General features: G+C 49.0%; 1 protein-coding gene across 1 annotated transcript in view; it reads right to left on the bottom strand.

The window, feature by feature from the left end:
* Positions 1–502: 502 nt before the first annotated feature.
* ARFGAP3 (ADP ribosylation factor GTPase activating protein 3) overlaps positions 503–21,896 on the bottom strand; it is a 51,772-nt gene continuing 30,378 nt past the window's right edge. Inside the window, exons 12-16 of the mRNA XM_025457565.3 lie at positions 17,181–17,312; positions 10,374–10,497; positions 9,155–9,245; positions 3,371–3,492; positions 503–1,565 (exon numbers count right to left, since the gene is read on the bottom strand). Coding sequence (XP_025313350.1) covers positions 1,548–1,565; positions 3,371–3,492; positions 9,155–9,245; positions 10,374–10,497; positions 17,181–17,312 — 487 coding nt within the window. The 3' untranslated portion in view covers positions 503–1,547. The remainder of the gene's footprint in view (positions 1,566–3,370; positions 3,493–9,154; positions 9,246–10,373; positions 10,498–17,180; positions 17,313–21,896) is intronic.

The raw sequence follows: 21,896 nt of genomic DNA, 5'->3' as shown, positions 1-21,896 counted from the left end.
TAAATATTTTTTTTAAAAAAAAGGTTAATTGAGGTCAGAAGGTGGGACCCAGATCCCAGAGGACTGGTGTCCTGCAGGAGGAGGAAGAGTCTCGACACCTCCAAGGCCCTATCAGAGAAGAAAGGCTGCGTGAGGACAAGTAGGAGGCCTCCTGCAAGCCTGAGGGAGACTCCTCTCCGGAAACCCCCCCAACAGCCCCCTGACCTTGGGACTTGTGGCCTCCAGCGCCTGGGACTGTGCTGTCCTGTCACCGCAGCCCCCTGGGCTTGGAAGACGCCGTCGTGCACACCCTGACTTTCAGCAAGGACACCCCGCCTGCCGCCGCCCTGGGGCCCACCACCTCAGTGAGTGGCAGCTGCCCACTGGGCGCCCAACAAACACATCTGTCGGCAGTTACGTCATGATTCAAACCACCATGTCGTGTCACGGGCCCTGATTTACCATTCATTATGGGAGCATTTGAAAATAAATAAATAAATAAATAAATAAATAGGCGACATGCTCTGCTGCAAGGGTTTATTATGTTTAGTCTACAAATTTGATCTTTTAAGAAAAATTCATAAAATATTCAGTTGAAACCACATTTCTGGTTCATCAAATTTCAAATATATTTCACTGTGCTGAACAATATATTCTAATGCTGTCTAAAACACAGCCAAATGATTTTTCTTTATTCATTTATACACATTCTGTAATTTTTTGAAAACCAAGATTAAGATAAAAAATATTAACAAAACTACCCCGTTACAACTACTCTTGTCCCATATACTAAAATATTTTCCGTGGGTCTATCTTCTTCCCTTCCTCATTTTCAGTTCTGTACGGTGTGTTGGTTTGTAAAGACACTCAGGGAGTTCTCACCTCACAGTTCCCATAAATTCAAACAACACCTTGTTGAAAGATTAATTCCCTTGGCAATGCAGAAGCTTCGGTCTCTTCAAAGCACTCGCTGAAAATTATCTTTTAATTTATAGATCATACAAAATAAGCAATTTACAAAGGGACAGATGGATGACTTTAAACATTATTCTGAAATTACCTTAATATGTGGAAATAGAAGTGAAGCAATCTTTCTTTTGTTTTTATTCTCTGCTCCCTTTTGGGTGAACCGTGTGCTGTGAGTTGTCTCTGCAGGCCCTGTAGCATCGGCTGCTTGAGGGAGCCCGTAGCCCCTCAGTCTGGCAGCACAGAGCCCCCCGCCCCCCTCCCCCCACCCAAGGAAGGTGCTCAGTCCTGGGAGGCGGAGAGGCCCTGGTCTCTGGGCCCCTGGCTGTTGGAACTAGATCCCAAGAAAATAAAGCAAGCATGTGCACAGTTCTGCCCCAAGCGGGGCGTGTGATGGCAGGAAAGCACAGCAGAACTTACAATAAAGCTTCTACTACATCAAAAATGAGAATTTCTTCAAAGAAATACTAAAAATCAGCAATGCGTATATACTACGTGACAAAGAGGCAAAACAGTCTGCTGGTCTTCGCTGCAGTCTGTGCTGTGGTCACCAGTTCACGGAAAGAGGAATTTCTCCAGAAATAGGTACTGTCATGTGGGATTTAAGAACCGTAGCGATCCTGCCCAGGGAGAAGCAAGAGAAGAGCTTACTCGCACTCAGCCTCGGTTCCTCATTCTCGCACGCACTGAATGCTGGTGCTACCCAATGAGACCTCACAGGGAACGCAGGACACTGCCTGTCTGGCACCTGGCACCCACGCTGACCCCATTCTCCACCCCTGCCCTGGGAGAGGACACTAACTGGATGCTGGGTGACCACAGCTTCCTGGCGCTGAGGCCTGTGTGGGCCTGGGCGGAAGAGCATCCTGCTGCCCTGGCCCCTGTGGTGTGTCTGTGGCTCCTGTGCAGTCAAGGGCATTGGGGAGGGGGGCAAGGTTCTGGGGGGGGGGGTGAGCCCCAGTGGTGACCCCTGGGAGGCAGGTGTCAAGGGAGGGCAGGGGCACACGTGTGGGAGGAGAACCTCAGCTTCTGCATCCATAAAATGAAGCTATAAAAGGGGGAGGATAATCTATAAAATGGGGATGACCTTCCATAAAATAATGGCTGTCACCTTCTCGGAAGGATTGATGGGGGCTCAGCTGACCTCAGGGACATGAAACATCCTGTGAATTCTAACAAAGGTTATGTTATCAGTGGCAGTGAGAAGAGCAGCTGTCTCGGGGCTGAGGGGACTCTCCACTGTGGGGGCGTCCCCACTGCCTCCCCAACCTGGGAAGCCCCTCCAGGTTCCCTGGGAACGACCTCTCTGGGCTGCTTCCTTCCACCCAGGTGCTCCAGAGGCACCAGAGCCCACATTAGGGTCCTACTGCCTGTGGATATTAATAATAGCATCCTGGGCACCCGGGGGCCTCAGTCGGTGAAGCAGCTGCCGTCAGCTCAGGTCATGATCCTGGGGTCCTGGGATAGAGCCCCACATCCCCCCTGTTCAGCAGGGAGCCTGCTTCTCCCCCTGCCCCTCCCCCTACTTGTGTGTGCTTTCTCTCTCTCTCAAATGAATAAATAAAATCTTTAAAAAAAGAGCATCCTAGAATGATGCCATAGACAAGAAAGTTCCTGAAATAAGCCTCAAGAGATAGCCTAACGTTGCTGTATATGAGGATGCGCCTTATTTAAGACACTGAAATTCAATCTAAATCCCAACTTGGGGGGATCCCTGGGTGGCTCAGCGGTTTAGCGCCTGCCTTTGGCCCAGGGCATGATCCTGGAGACCCGGAATCGAGTCCCACATCGAGCTCCCTGCATGGAGTCTGCTTCTCCTGCCTGTGTCTCTGCCTCTCTCTCTCTCTCTCTCTCTCTCTATGTCTATCATGAATAAATAAATAAAATCTTTAAAAGAAAAATAAATCCCAACTTGGGGAAGAGTGAAACAAATGTCATGTATTTTCACTCCATAGAGTGTAGCTTCTGAAGAATTTTTAATTACAAGGAAATGCTCGTAACAAAACACCATGGAGAACGTCAGATCATATATATACACTATAATCCTGTTTGAATTTTAAAATGATAGGCATACAATTCTAGAACTAAAATAAAATATACCAAAGCATTAACAGAAGTTCCCCTGGGGCGGGGGGGATAACGGGTAATTTCTATTTCCTTCTTACTATTTCTCTGTCCCCGGTATAGGAAATAGGTAGCTCAGGATCACGACGATCCCTGTAGCAGTTCCCCTAGAGTCACCTACTAGAAAATGTAAGCAAAAATAAAATGACAATTTCTGGTTTTCATGATGTCCTGGGTTACACTGCAGCAAACCTATCAATCGATAATATGAAATCTAATTTGCCAGCAGTTGAAGAGTGGTCCAGATCTCATTTTCGAAGCCACCATCCCACTCTGCTCATGTCCTCCCAGCGTCACTGACCTGAATGGACGTCATGACTCCGTTGGCAAAGACCGAGAGCTTTCCGGCAACAGACCTCACTCCCTGCTTAAACTGGGCCATGTCGGGCGCCGTGGGCAGCACGCTCGTGAGGTTGTAGCTTCCTGCACACAGAGCAGATGCCGGTTTGTCACTCCACAGCTGCGACAGACAGTGCGGCCGGTGGCCAGAGCGCTCGACGGCCTCAGGGAACGTGGGGTCCCCTCCCTTCCCGCTGCCCGCCAGCAGCAGCTGGGGTGGCGTCAGGACTCAGTGGCCATGCCAGCCCCACCGTGAACCGGCTACGAGACCCCACGTGAGAGAGGACGTGGTACTGGTCTTAGGGCCGTGGGGGTTCGAATACTGGCACTGCCACTTTCAAGCTGTGTGTCACTGGAGAGCTCCCTCACCCTCTCTGGGCTGCTTCCTTCCACCCAGGTGCTTAGCACAGGACCCGCCAGGTAAGTCATCAGTAACCGGCAGAAGGGCAGACAGCTGCTGCGAGCTCAGCATCCTTTCCACCTGTTTTGGTACAGGCTCTCCTCCCTCCCTCCGAGGGGGCCCCCTGGACTGCCCGGGGTGAGGGGGGCATGTGCCCTGGGCCTGGCCGATCAGGGCCCCCTGGACTCCTATCCTCTCAATAGAGGAGCTGTCTGCTTCCTTTGGGGTGACCGGTGAGGCTAAGGCGCCACTGCAGCTGGTGGGACCCCCACTCGCCACTCAGGCTGGCGGAGGACGGGAGAACGGGGCTCGCCAGGGAGGGAGCCAGCACGGAGGGGTGTCTCTGTCTCTGTCTCTCTCTCTCTCTCGTTGTTTTCTGACTCAGAGCTGGAGCCCGGGTAGAGCCAGACCCCTCACCCCAACCTTCCTGTTGGGTTTCTTTGCTTCGGTTCTGGTTGCCTGACAGAAACATGAGCCCATTTCCAGCGACGCAGGTGAGGCGCCCCAGTGTTCTCTCACACGAGGGGTGACAGCCCCACAAGTGACAACCGGGGCTTCCTGGTGAACCTTTGTCCCCGAGATGTCACAGGCAGCCGGGGGTGCTCACACCCAGAGTGAGCCCAAAGCCTGCAGGTCCTGGGGGGAGCCGAGCCCAGCTCCCCGCACACAACCCCTCTGCATCCACGTGCCCCTGAAGCAACAGAGGCCAGTTCCCTTTCGGAGAACAAACAGGATGGACATGTTTACCCTCCAGCACCGCCGCCGCCCAGCAGGGACACAGTGTTTGTCCCCAGCACTGTTCCCATGCCCACCACGCAGGGAGCAGGGCTCTTCCCCTCTCCACTCCGGCTGAGTTTCACAGCTCTGGGGGCCTTTGCCGATAACAGCGTGGAAGCCCCGCCCAGCCACTGGATCTGGGTTTAAGAACGTCCCAGAGTGGCCACTCGCCAGCTGGTGCCACTGGCCTAAAAGATGGGTTTTGAGAGCAAACGAGGAGCTAGTGTGACATCCTGAGTGCACAGAGCCAGGGTCACCGAGGTGGCTGCCTAGGCCTGGACCAGAGGGTACAGGGGCGACCTCAGCAGAGGCACTTGACCAGAGTCTCCAACTTGAGATTCCAACTCCCAGAATCTAACCTTGCAACAAGGCGAGTGCAGGTGGCAGGGTTCTGGTCAATGGGATGTAAGCCGAAGAGCCTTGCAGGGCCAGCGCCAGCCCCTTCCTCTCCCTCTCCCTCCTTCCTGCTGGCTGGGATGCAGACGTGATGCCGAGGGCTGGAGCAGCCATCGTAGACATGAGGGTACAAGCGACAAGAGGAAGGGCCTGGCTCCCCCGCCTCTGGGAACGCAGCGCGTGTCCCGACGGCCTCCCAAAGGATGTGGAAGAGACTCGATTGGGCCTCTGTGCGTCTCCCTTACCTGCTTAACCCCACTAACGACCTAAGCTCCCTGAGCGTAAGGAGCCTGAGGAGCCGTTAGGGCTCCGGCGAGGAGCTGCCTTTCCACGCTCCGCCTGCAGCTCTGTCGCTGCTTCTGGAGACTGACGGCAAGTGTGTCCTGTGTCTGTGAAGTCTCCCTCCTCCTGCTGGTAAGTGGGTGCCGTGTCCCCGGGGCTGGGGCTGCCCAGGGCAGCAGGCTGGAAGGGCCAGGCAGCCGAGCCTAAGAGCACTCGGGTCACACTCCAGGCTCCAGGAAATGACAGTTTAAGCTGCTTCCTCAGGAAGAGGCTCCCTGGCCCAGGGCTGAGGACATGGCCACAGTTCCAGAGCTCGGGCCTTCGGGGGAAGGCAGACAATCCACCGACAACACGAAGCGAGTGCGCCCGCAGGTAGAGGCCGCCGGGGAAGCCTCAGAGTGGATGGTCCAAGTGTCCCCAGGAGGCTCAGGGACCAACTGGCTGGTGTGTGTGTGTGGGGGGGTCATGCTGGTACGACAGGAATTAAGGGTGACTCCCAGGTTTCTGGCTGAGCAGCCGGGAAGATGTAAAGGCCTTGGGCAGAGGCCTGAGAGTCCCGGCCGGGGGAGGCCAGCTGGGCCACACCATGTTATGTGGTCGGTGTGGAGCCCTGCATCCATCAGGAAGGCCGGGTGACACCGTGGTCACACCCCCCACCGGTGCCCACCGTCCCTGGAGATGCGGGCCCACGGGGCTGCCCCCCTTCAGGCTTCCGGAGCCACAACAGAGCAGGGACCTTGCAACGTGTGCACTTCCTCCTACGGCTCGAGCTGCTGCACCTCATGCTGGCCATGCCACGTCGCCATTGGGGCACAGTATGTTCCTGGTCATGCTGGAAGGGCCCTAGCACAGTGGGCACCCCGCTCCCAGAACTCCTCCACTGCCTGACCACCCACCCACTCAACAGACGCAAGGGCTTTCTCTGGGCCAGGGGTGCAGCCAGCAGCCAGGGGTGCAGAGGTGAGCACGGGCAGGTCCCGCCCTCAGGGGCTCATCGGGGGCCCTGGCCGGCGGGGCTGCTGGCGGAGCTGCGCTCCAACCGAGGACGAAGAAGTTTCAGTAGAATATCATGGACCCATTTCCCTGAAATAGAGATGAGCGGAGAGAAAAGGCATGTCCGAGGGGACTGGGTGCCGGGTTTCGTTAGGAACAGGAGCATCGCGGGGCGCCTCTCGCCAGAGGCACAGCGGCCACACACTGATGTCAATGCCACCCTGTCACCGCTGATTCTGGGTTGGCGGCGCCACCACACAGCCACGACGTAGGACCAACACGGTCACCAGCAGACCACACAGAACCACGAGCGCTCTGAGATCTGCAGGCCCCGAACAGGCCCTGTGCCCGGGGTCTGGGCCTGATGGGGCAGGAAAGAAGAGGGTGGCCTGGGTGGCCCAAGGGGACAGAGCAAACACGCCTGGGGAACCCGAGGGTGACGGGGCACACAAGAGCCTGGGGCCCAGGGTAGAGGGGTCTGTAGCGTCGCTGGCCCTGCCCGGGGGACAAGCAGGGTCTGGAGCCACTCGTGTGCTGAGTGGCTGCCTCGCAAGGCAGTGCCCCGTTGATGGCAGTCCTGTGTCCCCCAAGCACCCCTGCTCTGGGAGAGTGACCACAGGCCCCGGTGCTGTGCCAGGCCGGTGGTGGGTGCTTATGTGTGTTTTTCATCTGGACCTTTCAATACCCTGAAAGTGAAGGCCCTCGAGAAACATCAGCGCTCCTGGGTTAACCACATCCCCAGGAAGTATTTCACTTCACCAGGAGGGCTTTCAATCTAGAACTGCTTCTCCCCCCACCACAAAGAAATTGTAAAGGTCTACCATGATCTACTCAAGGGCGCCGATGTTCCACAGATGGGAAAGCCTCTAACACGCGGGACACAGAACGGTCTCTTAAACCACCCTTTGCTGTTTGCTGAAATGCACTCTAAACAGAAAGTAAATATTTAATAAGAGTTGTTCAATGCACTTACATTTAGGGCAGTTACGGAAGACAACTTTGATGATGGGCTTGATGGAAGACACAGAGTGAGGGTGACCAGGGTCTGAGCCTTGGGCTCGCATGAGGTGGGGGATGGGAGGCGGGGGAGGGGAGGGGTCACCCTTACCAGGACTCTGGGTTCCCATGGACGGGGTTTGTCTGGGACCTACGCGAGGCCCAAACAATTAAAGGACCTTTGTTCTCTGAAAGGGGACAGGAAAGTAAACATAGGCTGGCCACAATTTTCCTTCAACAATTGGAAAGGCTGCTTTCATTTGATTTCCCGATGTTTTTTTTTTTTTTTTTTTTTTTTTGCTTTTTTTGTTCTTTTTAAACAAACGATGTTTCAGAGTGAAACTTCCAACTTGAATTACAAAAACACACACAGCTGTGTTGGGCGGTGATGTTCAACACCTCAGGTTCTCTGGGCTGAGCTGACCCCTGCCAGGAGGTGACCCGGCACTGGTCCAGGGGGGTGGAGACGGGGCTGTGGAGACCTCCCCTCCCAAGGGCACAGGGCCAGCACCCCTCTGCCCAGGCAGGTACAAGAGGAAGCTGCCCTGACCAGAGGCCAGGGCGCTGACAGCCCTGAGGTGAGAACACAGGTCCAAGAGCCACCCCTGCCCCTACCCGGACCCAGTATAGAAAAGAGCTCAGAAAGTGGCCAGAGGGAGAGCCACAGCCCCACTGTGTGAGGCAGGGGCGCGGCACTGAGCACCCCCACCTGTCTCTGGGGCCAGCAGGCCCCCACCCTGGGCTGAGCCACTCCTTCTCACAGCAGCAAGCAGCCTGGTGTGCTCCCTATGCCCTGAGGGCCATAGCGGATCTTCTAGCATCCTCACACCCGAGCACAGAAGGTCCTAGGCATTCAGGTCTGTTCTATGACCTTCTTTCTTGAGGCTGTTTCTCACTGGACTCAGAAAACTGCTATGTTTGGGGGCTGCCCGTGTTGGTCAGCTATGCCCATGCCCAGCTCCTCCAGGGCTGGGAACGACAGGGCACAGGTGGTCCTGGGCCTGGAACACTTGGCTCTGGAGATCCCCTCCCCTTGGACTCTGCTGTTGAGTGGGTTCCTGAAATGACCTCTGAGGACACTGCTCCTTTACTGTTAGCTGTGACCATAGAGCGACACACAAGCTTCCCTCAGCCCTGTGGCCTGGCTGAGGCCTGGGTGGGAGCCAACACGGCACAGGGACCCAGAGGTACAAGCAGAGAGTGGCATGGCTCTGGACGTCCATGGCGGGCCTGTGCTCTGAGCTGGAATCCCTGGGGCTCCCAGACTCTCTTCAATGGGATCTGGACCTTAAGAAGGCCGAGGGAGACAGGAAATCCCTCTCCACCTGCCTGTTTCCAAAGCCACATTCTGCCTTCCTTGGAAGACTGAGCCTGCTGGAGTGCCCCCCCCCCCCCCGCCGCCCACTCTGTTCCTGCCTCCCCTGGGGCCTATGCCAGCCCCAGGTGGCATGGGCACTTTACACGCAGCACCTCACTGAAGCCTCAGTGCAACCTTGTGGGGGCCTTATTATCCACCCACTTCAGAGAGGAGAATCTGAGGTTAGGGTGACACAACATGCCCAAGGCCTCAGGCAGGGAGTGCTCAGTGACACTAGGAACTTGGGGCTGTCCCCCTGCAAGACTGTGATACCACACAAATCAGATACCACGTTCCCACTGGACGAGGAGGCAATGTTTTGGGAAGATGACCTGCCGGGCAACCTGGGGGATGCAGGTGAAATGTCGTGACCTGGTCTCCTCACAAACAAAACCTGGAATAATAGTAACTTCTGCTCTGACTCACGGAGGAGGTCAGAGAATCACATCATGGAAAGGTACACAGTTCTGTGCAGAGAAAGTGCATTTGAGCTGTAGACACTGTAGACACCAACCTTGTCAACTGCCCCCCACTGCACCCATTACCTGCCGTCTGCTTCCTCTGCTCGTCAAACAGATCAGCTGAGCTGATGGAGGAACTCGCCGAAAGCCTCTCCAGCCGAGCCCTGGTTTCATACTAGAGAAGACAGGGAATAGAAACCATTAGGCTCCAAATCCCTAGAGCAGCTGTGCACAAAGAATCAGCTAGGAGCTGTCCTCACTCAGCTGCTGAGTGCGAGGGAAACCAGAGAGCGAGGTTGACACATCAGCAGGGGCGGGCGCACCAGCGGCCAGCAGAGGCCACCACAAGCCACCTCTAGGACCCACTCGGTGTTTTGTAACTAAACTTAGATGTTGTCAACTTTAAAACAAAGCAGATTTTTAACGGGTGAAGGAAGAGAAGGTGGCTCTGGAAGGTGGCTCTAAGTGCTCTGGAAGTCCTGGTCAGAGCTCTCCAGCAACACAATAAACTCAGTCCCCTTTAGTGATGGGTCCTGTGCCATCCAAGAAGCCCGGCAGTGATGCGCACTCCCAGAGCTTTGTGCAAGCAAGCCAGGGCCCCAACACTAGAACAAAACCTGAGACCTCCTCATTGCCATCTGATCCTTCTGCTTAGCGAGACTCCACTAAGAGGCAGCAACCTGAAAATACATATATCTCCCCTCCAAAAACATGTCTGCTTCATTGAATTTCATTAATGATAATTTAAAAATTAAACAAATTACATCTGTATTGAAAGTTGCCTCTCCCTCTGCCTCTCTCTGTGTATCTCATGAATAAATAAATAAAATCTTAAAAAAAAAAAAAAAGGGACGCCTGGGTGGCTCAGTGGTTAAGCATCTACCTTCGACCCGGGGCGTGATCTTGGTGTCCTGGGATCGAGTCCCACATCGGGCTCCCTGTGAGGAGCCTGCTTCTCCCTCTGCCTTTGTCTCTGCCTCTCTCTCTGTGTCTCTCACGAATAAATAAATAAAATCTTAAAAAAAAAGAAAAAAGAAAATTTCCTGAAATTTATTCTAAAGACATGAAATGGAAAGAGGAATTAGAGAAATGTGAGACCTGGTTCCTACCTTCCAGCTGCTCCTCTGGCAGCTGGGGCTGTGAAAGAGGTCAGGAAGACTTGGGCTTGAGTCCTCTCGCTAACACCCCCAGGGCAGTGGCCTTCACAACCTGAGTCCATCTTGCTTTGTGCCTAGCACCTCCTCCCACAATCCCCATGTCCCTTGCTCTACGAGGCCCATATGCAAACTCTCCGGACACTTACATCAGCTTGGGCTTGTCTTCCAAAGTACATATCTGATGAAATGGCTTTGACATTCCCAAACTTCTTCTGGGCCTCATCTGTATTTTCAACTGGCTCATAGTCTGGCTTACGGCGAGCAGTAGATCTACAATTAAAATAGCCAAAATAGGGGTGACATCAGCAAGATGGTGGAATAGAAGTTTTCTACCACCATCCCTCTATAGAACACTGATTTTGACAATCATTCACAGACAAGAATGCCTTTACTGGGAGTGTAGGAGTGCAGCAGAGAGGTTCCAGCACATTGGATCGTTGGAGCTAACAATCCAAGACTGGGCACATTAGAGAGGGTTAGAGGAACAGTTTCACTTTGCCTGGGTCACCTCTCCCCCAAGGCGGCACAGCTCAGCACTAACAGAGATCCCCTTGGCCTCCAACATCTCCCACAGGGGAAGGTGAGAGGTTGGTGAGTAGGTGCCTGACTTCCCCAGCTGCATGGGACACTGCAGAGGATGCTCCTTCTTTCCCACCCCATCCAGAATACTGAGGTGATCTGCATGGCTTAGGGGTTGGAAGCATAGCAGCCAGGGCTCAGAACTCATCAAAGGCATGCAGGTGCTGCTGACCATTTTGTAGACGGCACGAGGAAGCCTGCTCACAAGCCGCTGGAACCCTCAACTGGCCCATGGGTGCCTTCCAGTGTTCTGTGCAACTAACCCCTGCCCACTCTGCCCCCACCCCATTGCCGGCTCCTTGCACATGCCCCACAGATGGTGAGTACAAGCTTTTGGGCACGTGCAGAAAGCTAGCCTGATTCTGTGGGATTGGGAAAAAGTATGAACACTTGAGTATTTTCAAGGGTACCAAGGGAAAGCGAACAGAAGGCTCGGGCACCTGGCCTGGCCTTGTGGGATTGAGAGAAGGCATACCATCTCAAGAATTCACCCCTAAAAAGGAGTAAGTAGTGTTGAGTGGGCATACACATAGGAAAGGTCTGAGAAAGCTTCAGAATCCCTAGCAAGGATGCTGGTGAAGTCATTTCTCACCCTAAGCCAGCCAGGAGAGACAGGAGGAGGTGACTATTTCTTCAAATGCAAAGACAGAAACACAAGACCCCAAGGAGCATGAAAAATCAAGGAAACATGATGCCACAAAGGGAATGTCATAGTTCTCCAAAAACTGACCCCAAGGAATTGCCTGACAAAGATTTCAAGATCAAGAAGCTCAGCAACCTATAAGAACACATACAACTCAATGAAATCAGGAAAACAATATACAACCAAAACTAGAAGCTCAACATGGAGACAGAAATCATAAAAAAGAATCAAAGAGAGACTCTGGAGCTGATGACAGAGGATATCAGTGTTAGACCTAGTTGAACAGAAGAAAGAATCTGTGAACTCGAAGACAGGTCATTTAAAATTATCCAGTCACAGGAGAAAAAAGAAAAAAGAATGAGGGCAGCCCAGGTGGCTCAGCGGTTTAGCGCCACCTTCAGCCCAGGGCGTGATCCTGGAGACCCGGGATGGAGTCCCATGTCAGGCTCCCCGTATGGAGCCTGCTTCTCCCTCTGCCTCTCTCTCTGTTTCTCGAATAAATAAATAAAATCTTTAAAAAAAAAACTACAATGAAGACAAAAAAAAAAAAAAAGGAAAAAGAGAATGAAAAAGAAGAAAACCTACATGAATTATGGGACACTATATGAAAAAAATTTATGCATTATGGGAGAAGAGATAATACAATACAGGAGAATCTTCTCCATCAAGAGAAGGGGGGGGGGCAAAAACTTATTTAAAGAAATAATGGCTAAAAACTTCCCAAATCTGGAGATGTGGACACTTGGGTACATGAAGATCAAAAGCCCCCAAAAAGATTCAATGCAAAGAGATCTTCACCAAGACACATTATCATAAAACTGTCAAAAATAAAAAACAAGGGGTGCCTGGGTAGCTCAGTGGTTGAGCATCTGCCTTTGGCTCAGGGTGTAATCCCGGGGTCCTGGGATCAAGTTCTGCATTGGACTCCTTGCTGGGAGCCTGCTTCTCCCCTTGTCTATGTCTCTGCCTCTCTTTCTGTATCTCTCATGAATAAATAAAATCTTTAAAATAAATCAAAGGCAAAAAGAGAGAAAGATCAATATCACATGATTCCCCTCACAAATGTAATCTAAAAACAAAAAGAATAAACAAACAAGAAGCAGGATCAAAACTAAAAGTGTGGAAAAGCAACGACACTTTCCAGACATAAGGGGTAAGAGAAGATGGGTGAAGGGGAGAAGAAGATGCAGGCCTTCAATTACCAAATGAGTAAGTCATGGGAATAAAAAACAGAGCATAAGGAAGAAACAAAGAATTCTGAAAGCTGCAAAAGAAAAGAAACTCTTCACATGCAATGGAATCCCCGTGAGGCCATCAGCAGATTTTTCAGCAGAAATCTTGCAGGCCAGGAGATAGTGGGATGATATATTCAAAGTGCTAAAACAAAAAACAAAAACAAAAGCCCTGCTGACCACTAGACTGGTGTCACAGAAATGCTAAAAAGGAGTTCTGCAAGCTGAACTGATGAATGGTAATTAATAACATAAAACCATGAAAGGGTACTGGGGGGTACAGCTGGTTGAGCGGCCAACTCATGATTTTGGCTTAGGTCATGATCTGGGGGTCGTGGGGTCAAGCCCCGTGTCAGGCTTCACACTTAGCAGGGTGTCTACTGGAGATTCTCTCCCTCTCCCTCACTTCTCCTCACTCCCTGCTCATGTGCATGTTTGTTCTCTCTCTCTCCAATAAATAAATCTTAAAAAAAAAAAAAGGTATAAAACTCACTGGTAGCAGTAAGTACACAAATTCAGAATACTTGAATACTACAATGCTAGTATATAAATCACCTCTAGTATAAAAGTTAAAAAACAAAAGTGGTAAAAATAACTATAACTACAATAATTTATTGGCAGATACATAATATAAAAAGATGGAAATTGTGACACCAGAAACATACAGTGTGTGTGCATGGGGGGGGTAGAGTAAAATGGTAGATTTCTTGTATGCTACCTAAGTTAAAAAGTTATCAGCTTAAAATAAGACTGCTATAACTATAAGATGTTTTACGTAAGCCTCGTGGTGATCACAAAGCCAAAATCTACATTATATACAAAAAGATAAAGAGAAGGGAGTCAAAACATACCACTATGGAAAATCATCAATTCATAAAGAAAGACGGCAAGAGAAGAAAGGAACAAGAGAACTGCCAAAGAGCCAATGAACAACTAGTGAGGTGGCATTGTAAATCCTTACCTATCAATAGTTACCTTAAACATAAATGGATTAAATTAGCCAATCAAAGACACTTAGGTGGCTAGATGGATTAAAATAACAAGGTCCAACTATAGGCTGCCTATAAGAGACTCACTTCAGCTTGAAGAACACACGTAGGCAGAAAGCAGAGACTGAAAAATATTCCATGCAAATGGAAACCAAGAGAGAGCAAGGATAACCACATTTATATCAGACAAAGTAGACTTTAAGTCAAAAACTGTAACAAGGGGATGCCAGAGTGGCTTAGTGGGTTAAGCGTCTGCCTTCGGCTCAGGTCATGGTATCAGTATCCTGAGCCCCACGTCGGGCTCTCTGCTCAGCGGGGAGCCTGTTTCTCCCTCTCAGTATCCTGTGCTCTCTCTCTCAAATAAATAAATAAAATCTTTAAAAAAAGTCTAAAGAATAAGTGAATGAATGAGTGAATGAATGCATAAATAAATAAAGGGACACCTGGGTGGCTCAGTCAAAGAGGCTGACTCTTAATAAATTAAATAAACAAACAAACAAACAAATAAAATAATAATAATAATAAATAATAAATAAAAATTAAAAAAAAAAAGGCTGACTCTTGATACTGGCTCAGGTCATGATCTCAGGGTCATGAGCTCAAGCCCTGTGTTGGGCTTCCACGGTGGCGTGGAGCCTGCTTGGGACTCTCTCTTTCCCTCTCCCTCTTCCCCTCCCCACCTCATTAAAAATACATAAAATAAAATAATAAATAAAAACTGTAACAAGAGACACAGGTCATATAACAAAAAAAGAGGTCATCAGAGGGCCATAACAATTTTAAATACATACGCACCCAACATTGGAGCACCTAAATATATGACACAGATATTAACAGGTCTGAAGGGAGAAAGACATAGAACTGCAATCACAATAGAAGACTTCAGTACGCCACTTTCAATAATGACAGATCACCCAAACTGAAAGTCAAGAAAACTTGGACTTGAACAATATGTAAGACAGAAGGGACAGACACATTCAGAACATTCCATCCAATAGCAGCAGAACACACATTCTTAAGCACACGCAGAACATTCCCTAGGACAAATCATGTTAGGTCACAGAACCCATTTAAATCATATGTTAGGTCTTAACAAGTTAAGAAAACTGAAATCATATTAAGTGTCTTTTGCAACCATAATGGTTGAAAGTAGAAATCAACAACCAGAAAAAAACTGGAAAATTCACAAATATGTGGAAATTGAACAACACACTCTTGAACCACCAGTGGATCAAAGAAGAAATCAAAAAGGCAATAAGATGACTATCCTGAAACAAACGACAATGGGAACCCAACATACCAAAACTTAAGAAATACGGAAAAAACAGTTCTAAGAAGAAAGTGTGTGGCCAACAAGTATCTGAAAAGACGCCCCACATTACTCATCATCAGAGAAATACAAATCAAAACCACAATGAGACATCCCCTCACATCTGTTTGGGTGGCAATTACCAAAAGAGGTTAAGTATTGATGGGAACTGGAGAAGAGGGAAGCCCCATGCATTGTCGGTGGGAATGCAAATTAGCATGACCAAAGAGAAAATAGCATGGAGGTGCCTCGAAACATTAAAAATTGAACTACCACTTGATCCAACAATCCCACTCCCGGTTATGCATCTGAAGCAGACAACATCAGTATCTTGAAGAGATCTCTGCACTCCCATGTTTGCTGTAGCATTATTCACAGTAGCCAAGGTATGGAAACAATCTAAATCTCTGTTGATGGATGAATGGATAAAGATATACAATGGAACATTATCCAGCCTTAAAAAAAAAAAAGGAAATTCTGCCATTTGTGACAACATGGATGAACCTGAGGGACATTATGCTAAGTGAGATAAACCGGACAGACAGTGGCTCACTCGGTTACGCATCTGCCTTTGGCTCAGGTCATGATCCCGGAGTCCCAGGATTGAGCCCCGTGTCGGGCTCCTTGCTCAGCAGAGAGCCTGCTTCTCCCTCTCCCTCTGCTCCTCCCCTGGCTTCTGCACCCTCCGCCCCCGCCCCGCTCTCTCTTGCTCACTCTCTGAAATAAATAAATAAAATGTTTTAAAAAAACAACAGAGAAAGAAAAATACTGTACAATTTCGTTTATATGTGAAACCTAAAATTTTTTTAAAAAGTCAAACTCATAGAAACAGAGTAGAATATTGTTTCTTACAGGCTTGGAGGTAAAGGAAACGGGCAGATGTTAAAAGGACACAAACTTCCATTTACAAGATGAAAAAGTTCTAGGGATGGTGTACAGTACGGTGACCACAGTACATAAAGCACAGTATGCTGACTCTAGTAAATCATAGCTGTGCTGCATACTTGAAATTTGCTAAAAGTATGGATCTCAAGTGTTTTCAGCATACAAGATGAAAACAAACAAAAAAAACCCAGCCCAAATAGGTTAAACTAATTTGAGGTGAGGCAAATGCATTCCTCATTTATAATGTATACCAATACCATTTTACTTTTTAAAAAGCTGACAGTGGTAATTTTGTAAAAAGGATTTCAGGCCACTTTAAGAAGCCTGAAAATTCTAATAAAAATATGAATAAACATCCAAACCACCCAACAATTGAAAGTATTGTCCTATTTCAATAGACCAGTCATTTCACTCTTCAGCACCACAGATCAATTCTGCTGAGTAGAACCGCTGTAATGCTCATAAAACCTGGCTCCACGTTGGGCAGGACACAAAATGAGAAGGACGGCTGTACACTCCTGTCACCTGGCACAGTCCCAGGCCAAACCTCCCATCCCAATGTATTTGTCGTGTCTCCCTCCACTGTCGACAGCTCCCTGGTTTATTTTATTTATTTATTTTTTAAATGTCATAATTGACAAGTATTGTTATCATTAGTTTTTTTTAAAGATTTTATTTATTCATGAGAGACACAGAGAGAGAGAGAGAGAGAGAGAGAGAGAGAGAGAGAGAGAGAGAGAAACCACTGAGCCACCCAGGGATCCCCAGCTCCCTGGTTTAGACAGGAGGTTATAAAGTCTTTCATTCATCATCACCAACAACGGGAGTTAGCCCTTCGACAGGTGGCAGACACACACTTCCACAATAAAGAGGAAGCAACACAACATCATGACGAGAGTCTCAAATGCACTACGAAAAGTCAAAGAAGTCTGAAAAGGCCCGTTACTGTAGGATCCCATTTATGTGACATTCTGGGAAAGGCAAGACTGCGAGGTCAGAAAACAGACCAGGATGTGAAGAATATTCATGGGTCGCCTGCGTGGCTCAGTGGCTGAGCAGCTCCCTTAGGCCCAGGGCATGATCCTGGGGTCCCGGGATCGAGTCCCGCATTGGGCTCCCTGCGTGGAGCCTGCTTCTCTCTCTGCCTGTGTCTCTGCCTCTCCCCGTGTGTGTCTCATGAATAAATAAATAAAATCTTCAAAAAAAAAAAAAAGAATATTCTTGAAATAGTAGAATAAAATTGTTTACTTTCTTAGAGAATTTCCCTAGAGATGCGTGGCCTCACTATTCACAGTCCCGCTGCTCTGTGTTCATACCTGTCTGAATAGCCTGTGGTTTTCAGGATGGTGTCAGTATCTTTGATGGTCTCTTTTTTCCAGTAGGACTCTGAGCTGTCATCCCAGCTGGAAAAAGAATTGCTCCTGAACTCCATCGGCTCGTCCAAATACCTGTATGAAAAAGAGTGACATAGTGACTCGGGAGGATATACTGATGTCAACCCACATGGGGTACATGGCCCTACATTCCCTGGGAACAGCCACGTAATTAGAGCTGACCCAGGAGACAGGAGCAGGCGTGAGGTGGGTCACTGCCAAGGCCTTTAAAGCGTCTGTGCTTCACTTGCCCTGTCCCCTTTTCCCGTGCCCCATGGAAGACAAGGTGGTGTTTTCTAGGTGCTACAGCCTCAGGCAGGAGAAGCCTCCCTCTGTCAGGAAAATCAAGGTGCCACCCAAAGGCAGGTAATGGACAATCATCCGTACCCTCAGCTAAATGAGAAGTAAATCATTGTGTTAAGCCTTTAAGATGGGGGATACTTGTCTGTGCAGCATAACCTAGCCCATCCAGTAGCACATGACACCTTCAATGTCTCTACCCACTCGAGGTCACACGTTTTGCTTTCTTTGCGTCTAGTTCTGCCTAATTAGGTATTCGCAACAAAAACCCCATCCAAGGAGCTCCTTGCTGGCAATCCCTGCCACGTTAGCTCCAGCATAAGCCATCAATCCTAACAATAACTCCCAACTGCCACTCCATATAAATGATGCTCATTAGCGTCCTCCTAGAGTCAGATGCAAAGCCACTTGCAGATGCTCTCACACCCCAGAGGTTGGTGTGAACTCAATCTGTAAGCATCTCTCGGGAGATGCTGGCCTTCTAGATCGGTTTACATGTTCATTGGCCAAGCATCACTGAATATCGACTGAGCAGGACCTTGCTCAGAGAGCAAAACTCCATGGCAGCTTTCAAACTTTGACCAGGAGCAGCAGGGTCTGTCTGGAACATGACAGAGACAGAGGGTGAGGTGGATATGCCGGAGCCTTGATGAAAAGTGGCCATGCCTTCTCAGAATGCACCGTAGCTCAGGATGGAAAACAGCCCTGCCGGTCCACACCCCTTTGAAAAGTGGAGTTCAATACGATCAGAAGAGGCAGATTCCAAGGCTTAGGTCCTGAGAGAGGAAGGAGGATGGAAGAAGATGTAGGGGCTTTCAAAGATGTCACCCAGACTTCCTGCAGATTAAGAAGAGAAGCACCCGGGATATGGGGTGGGCACCAAGCCCCAATGTCAGAAGAAGTTGTATGAGGATGGGAAGCCTGGGCAGCCCAAGAGGCCTGTTGTCAAAGACGAATACAAGGGGGCAGCAGGAGCCCTATAAGGACAAGTAGGCCAAGGGCCCAGGTGAGCTAAGATTTGAGGGGTGGAAATGTTAAAAACAAGCGTACTCTTTTTCTGGGTTAAAAGAAAAAAGCAAGGAAGGATAAACTTGCCGTTTGAAGCAGATGGTGTGATTTTACATGGATAATAGAAAGCAAAAATTCCCAATAGTGCCCTCTGCCTTCCCTGGTGAGGAGGTTGTTAAGAACAAACCCCATTACACTAGCCTTCTCTCCCCAGGAAGGAAGATGCAGGTTCAGAGTGGATCTGTCTGTCACCGAGCAATGGGCCAGGCTCTCTCTGTGCCTGATGGGTGGGTGGGCCCAGGAGGAATAGAGACAACAAGTCCCTGTCGAGAGGAAACCTGGACAAGACTTCCAGTGGTTCAGAGGGCTTGCAACATGCGCTCCCACATTGGCCTGGAAAGCCATCTTCAATTATTTGAGAGACTTACCTGTAAGGGCCTGAGTGAAAGAATTAAGACCAAGTCAATAGGAATTTAAAAAATACTTCGTGAGCATCTAGGAGGAGCTGGCACTCTGCTAGATGAGGACACAGGGCAAGGAGACCTATTCAGTCCTTGCCTTCACAGGCCTGGCTGATCTGAGCTCAGAAACCCACGAGGTATCTAAGGTAAAGACATCATTCGTCACGGAGCTGCCCCTGGACCAAACGGCTGCCTTGAGGAGGGAGGGAGTGAGGTGTGGGTGGGGACCGCACAGTCCCCCGGGGAAATGCTGGGGGCAGGACAGAGCACGAAGTACTGGACAGGGAGAGGTTGAAACTTCCAGGCTCTTCACAACTCTGAGCTGCTGGGACATAGGACTTTGCAGATTTAGCGTCACTCCAAGGAAATAGTCTTCATTCATATAAGCCAAAGTGCTTCTCTTGGAATATAAGGGCGTCGGATTTTTTTTTTTTTCAATGACTGGACTATTCGAAATTCAGAAGGAGAGAAAAAGCCATCCTGCTAGGATCCTACCGATCACCAGGAGCGCTGTGCAGTGTGCTTTGTGCTGGGATGGGTGGGCGTGGGGGCGGGCTCTCTGTGCTCTGAGGGATGCGGGAGGCATGCAGCACTCCCCCCCCAGGCCTCAGCTGACAGGACTAAGGGCTGTGGGACACTTGCCTGGCCTCAGAAACACAACAGCCACCCCCGATTTCCAAATCTTTACTGACGTTCTAATGTTCTGATTTCTAGATCCTGGTTCTCCAAGCTTTTCACTCATATTTTTGCTCTCCCACTCTGTCTTCATCCAACCCTGAAGATGTTCCTTACCATCCCTTGATATTTTAGTATATGTGCTGCCGAAGCGAGCACACCATCCTTTGATAAAAGCACCCCAACAACACGCATCTGATTTATAGCTGTAGACAACTGTCTGTCCCGGTGAAGGCCGTGCTGGCTACATAAGGCTGAGCAAATTGTTCTAGTTTCATTAGTTTGTACTCAGTATATAATTACACTGTTTATATCCTGAATATAATGGAACTCAATTTTAAGAAGCCCAAAGACATGGTGGATCTTATTTTTAATAGAAACAGCTCTCTTTCATAATTCATAATGCTCAAGTTCTAATGGGCTAATGAATAATTTGGAAGCAGTGCAAGCTCTTCATGGAGCTAATATGCTGGCTCTCCCAGAGTGTTTTGTGTTTACTTTTCCTCAGTTGCCAGAGTACTAACAGCGTCCTTGCCCTACTAGCAGTGATTATATCCAAGCAGGCCTAGAAAAGGCACTCATGCCCCCGGTACACAACCTGCAAGTGATGAGGACACCCCAAGGTCTCTCTGGCAGGAGTCCACTAAGTGCAGTCTATGTAAAAACACCTGCTCCCAGGTTTCAAACCAGAAATAACTGTTTCATAGCAATAAAGGCCTTATGACTCTTCTGACTAAAGCTTCTGGAGAAAGAAAAAGCCACAGGATTTCTGAGGCTACTGACAAGGCAGATAAAGCACCTCTGGGAGCCGATCAGGAACCCAGGGCCAGTGACATTTCCCAGAAGTTTCTCAGGGCCCATTCCATGGATAACTTCACTTGCAGCCATTTCTTTGCAACTTGGCTGCCAAGCAGCAGGACTGATTGAACTTGAGATTTCTTTTCTTTACTTTTCTATGCTTTCACGTGCAGGAGGTGCTAATGAGCAGTGAAATAATCAAAAAGGTGTTGTGGTGAAGCCAAATGGGTCAGTGTAGAACCTGGGCCAATGTAGAACTCGAGTCACTTAGAGTCTCCTCTGACCAAGACCCATTTGTTCCTTAAAGAGCAAATCTGAAATGATCTGATGTGCATGCAGCTCTCAAATCAAGTTAGAAATTTAATCTTAGGGGCGCCTGGGTGGCTCAGTTGGTTAAGCATCTGCCTTTGGCTCAGGCCACGATCCCAGGAGGGATTGAGCTCCCCCCACCCCCATCCCAGAGGCTCCCTGCTCAGCAGAGAATCTGCTTCTCCCGCTCCCTTGGCCCCTCCCTCTGCTTGTGCTCTTTCTTTCTCTTTCAAATTAAAAAAAAAAAAAAATCTTAAAAAAAAAAGAAATTTAATTTTATCCTGTAGAAAGTATATTTAAATACTTTTAAAAGGCATGATTTGGGAGTTACCTGTAAAGAAATCCAAACCTGGTGTGTTACACAGTTTACTCACAGCACTGACAGGGAACACCATTAAACCTCGAACTTTCTTTGGTAAAATATTTGGACTTGAAATAATGGGAAGCTATGGGAGAAGAATTTTTTAAGGATAGTACTAACCTATGAACTTTGACGAGTATATCTCACAATTGGCTTTCAGTTAATAGTCAACATGCATTTGTATCCGCTGTATATATAAAGTATATACCCACTGTATCTAAGAAAACGCATCAGGCCTACGTAACTGCAAGATGACAGTAATGTCCTTCCAGAAGGGAGCCACGGAGCCCACTACTGACGAGCAGCACACATTCAATTGTCCTAAACTCCAAACTTGAAGGCGGCCCTCAGTGTGGTTAAGTATCTAAGGATAGTAATTAAACATTCAGACTGCATCACATGTCTCTTGAACTGAATTTCTACATAATAATAGCAGCTAAACAACACAAACAATAGTCAAGCACTGTTTCAGATGCTCCATTTGCATTAACTCATGTAGCCCTCCCCTACCTACACTGTGAGGTAGACTACCTACACTGCAAGTATCCCTAACTTGCAGATGAGGAGGCTGCAGCACAGAGAGGCTGAGTAACTTGGCCGAGGTCACACAGTCATTAAGTCATTATGTGGCCCAGTCAGGATTCGAATCCAGGCCGTCTGAGCCCAGGCCTACACTCTTGCCCCCAGCCCCCGACCCCCATGTGGTGCCTTTTTAGCAATACTCTCCCTGTGCCAGTCAGGTTTTCG

The sequence above is a fragment of the Canis lupus genome, chromosome 10, assembly GCF_003254725.2.
Source record: "Canis lupus dingo isolate Sandy chromosome 10, ASM325472v2, whole genome shotgun sequence".
NCBI lineage: Eukaryota > Metazoa > Chordata > Mammalia > Carnivora > Canidae > Canis > Canis lupus.
Note: the sequence above shows the minus strand (reverse complement) of the source record. Positions and strands in the feature narration are given on the sequence as shown.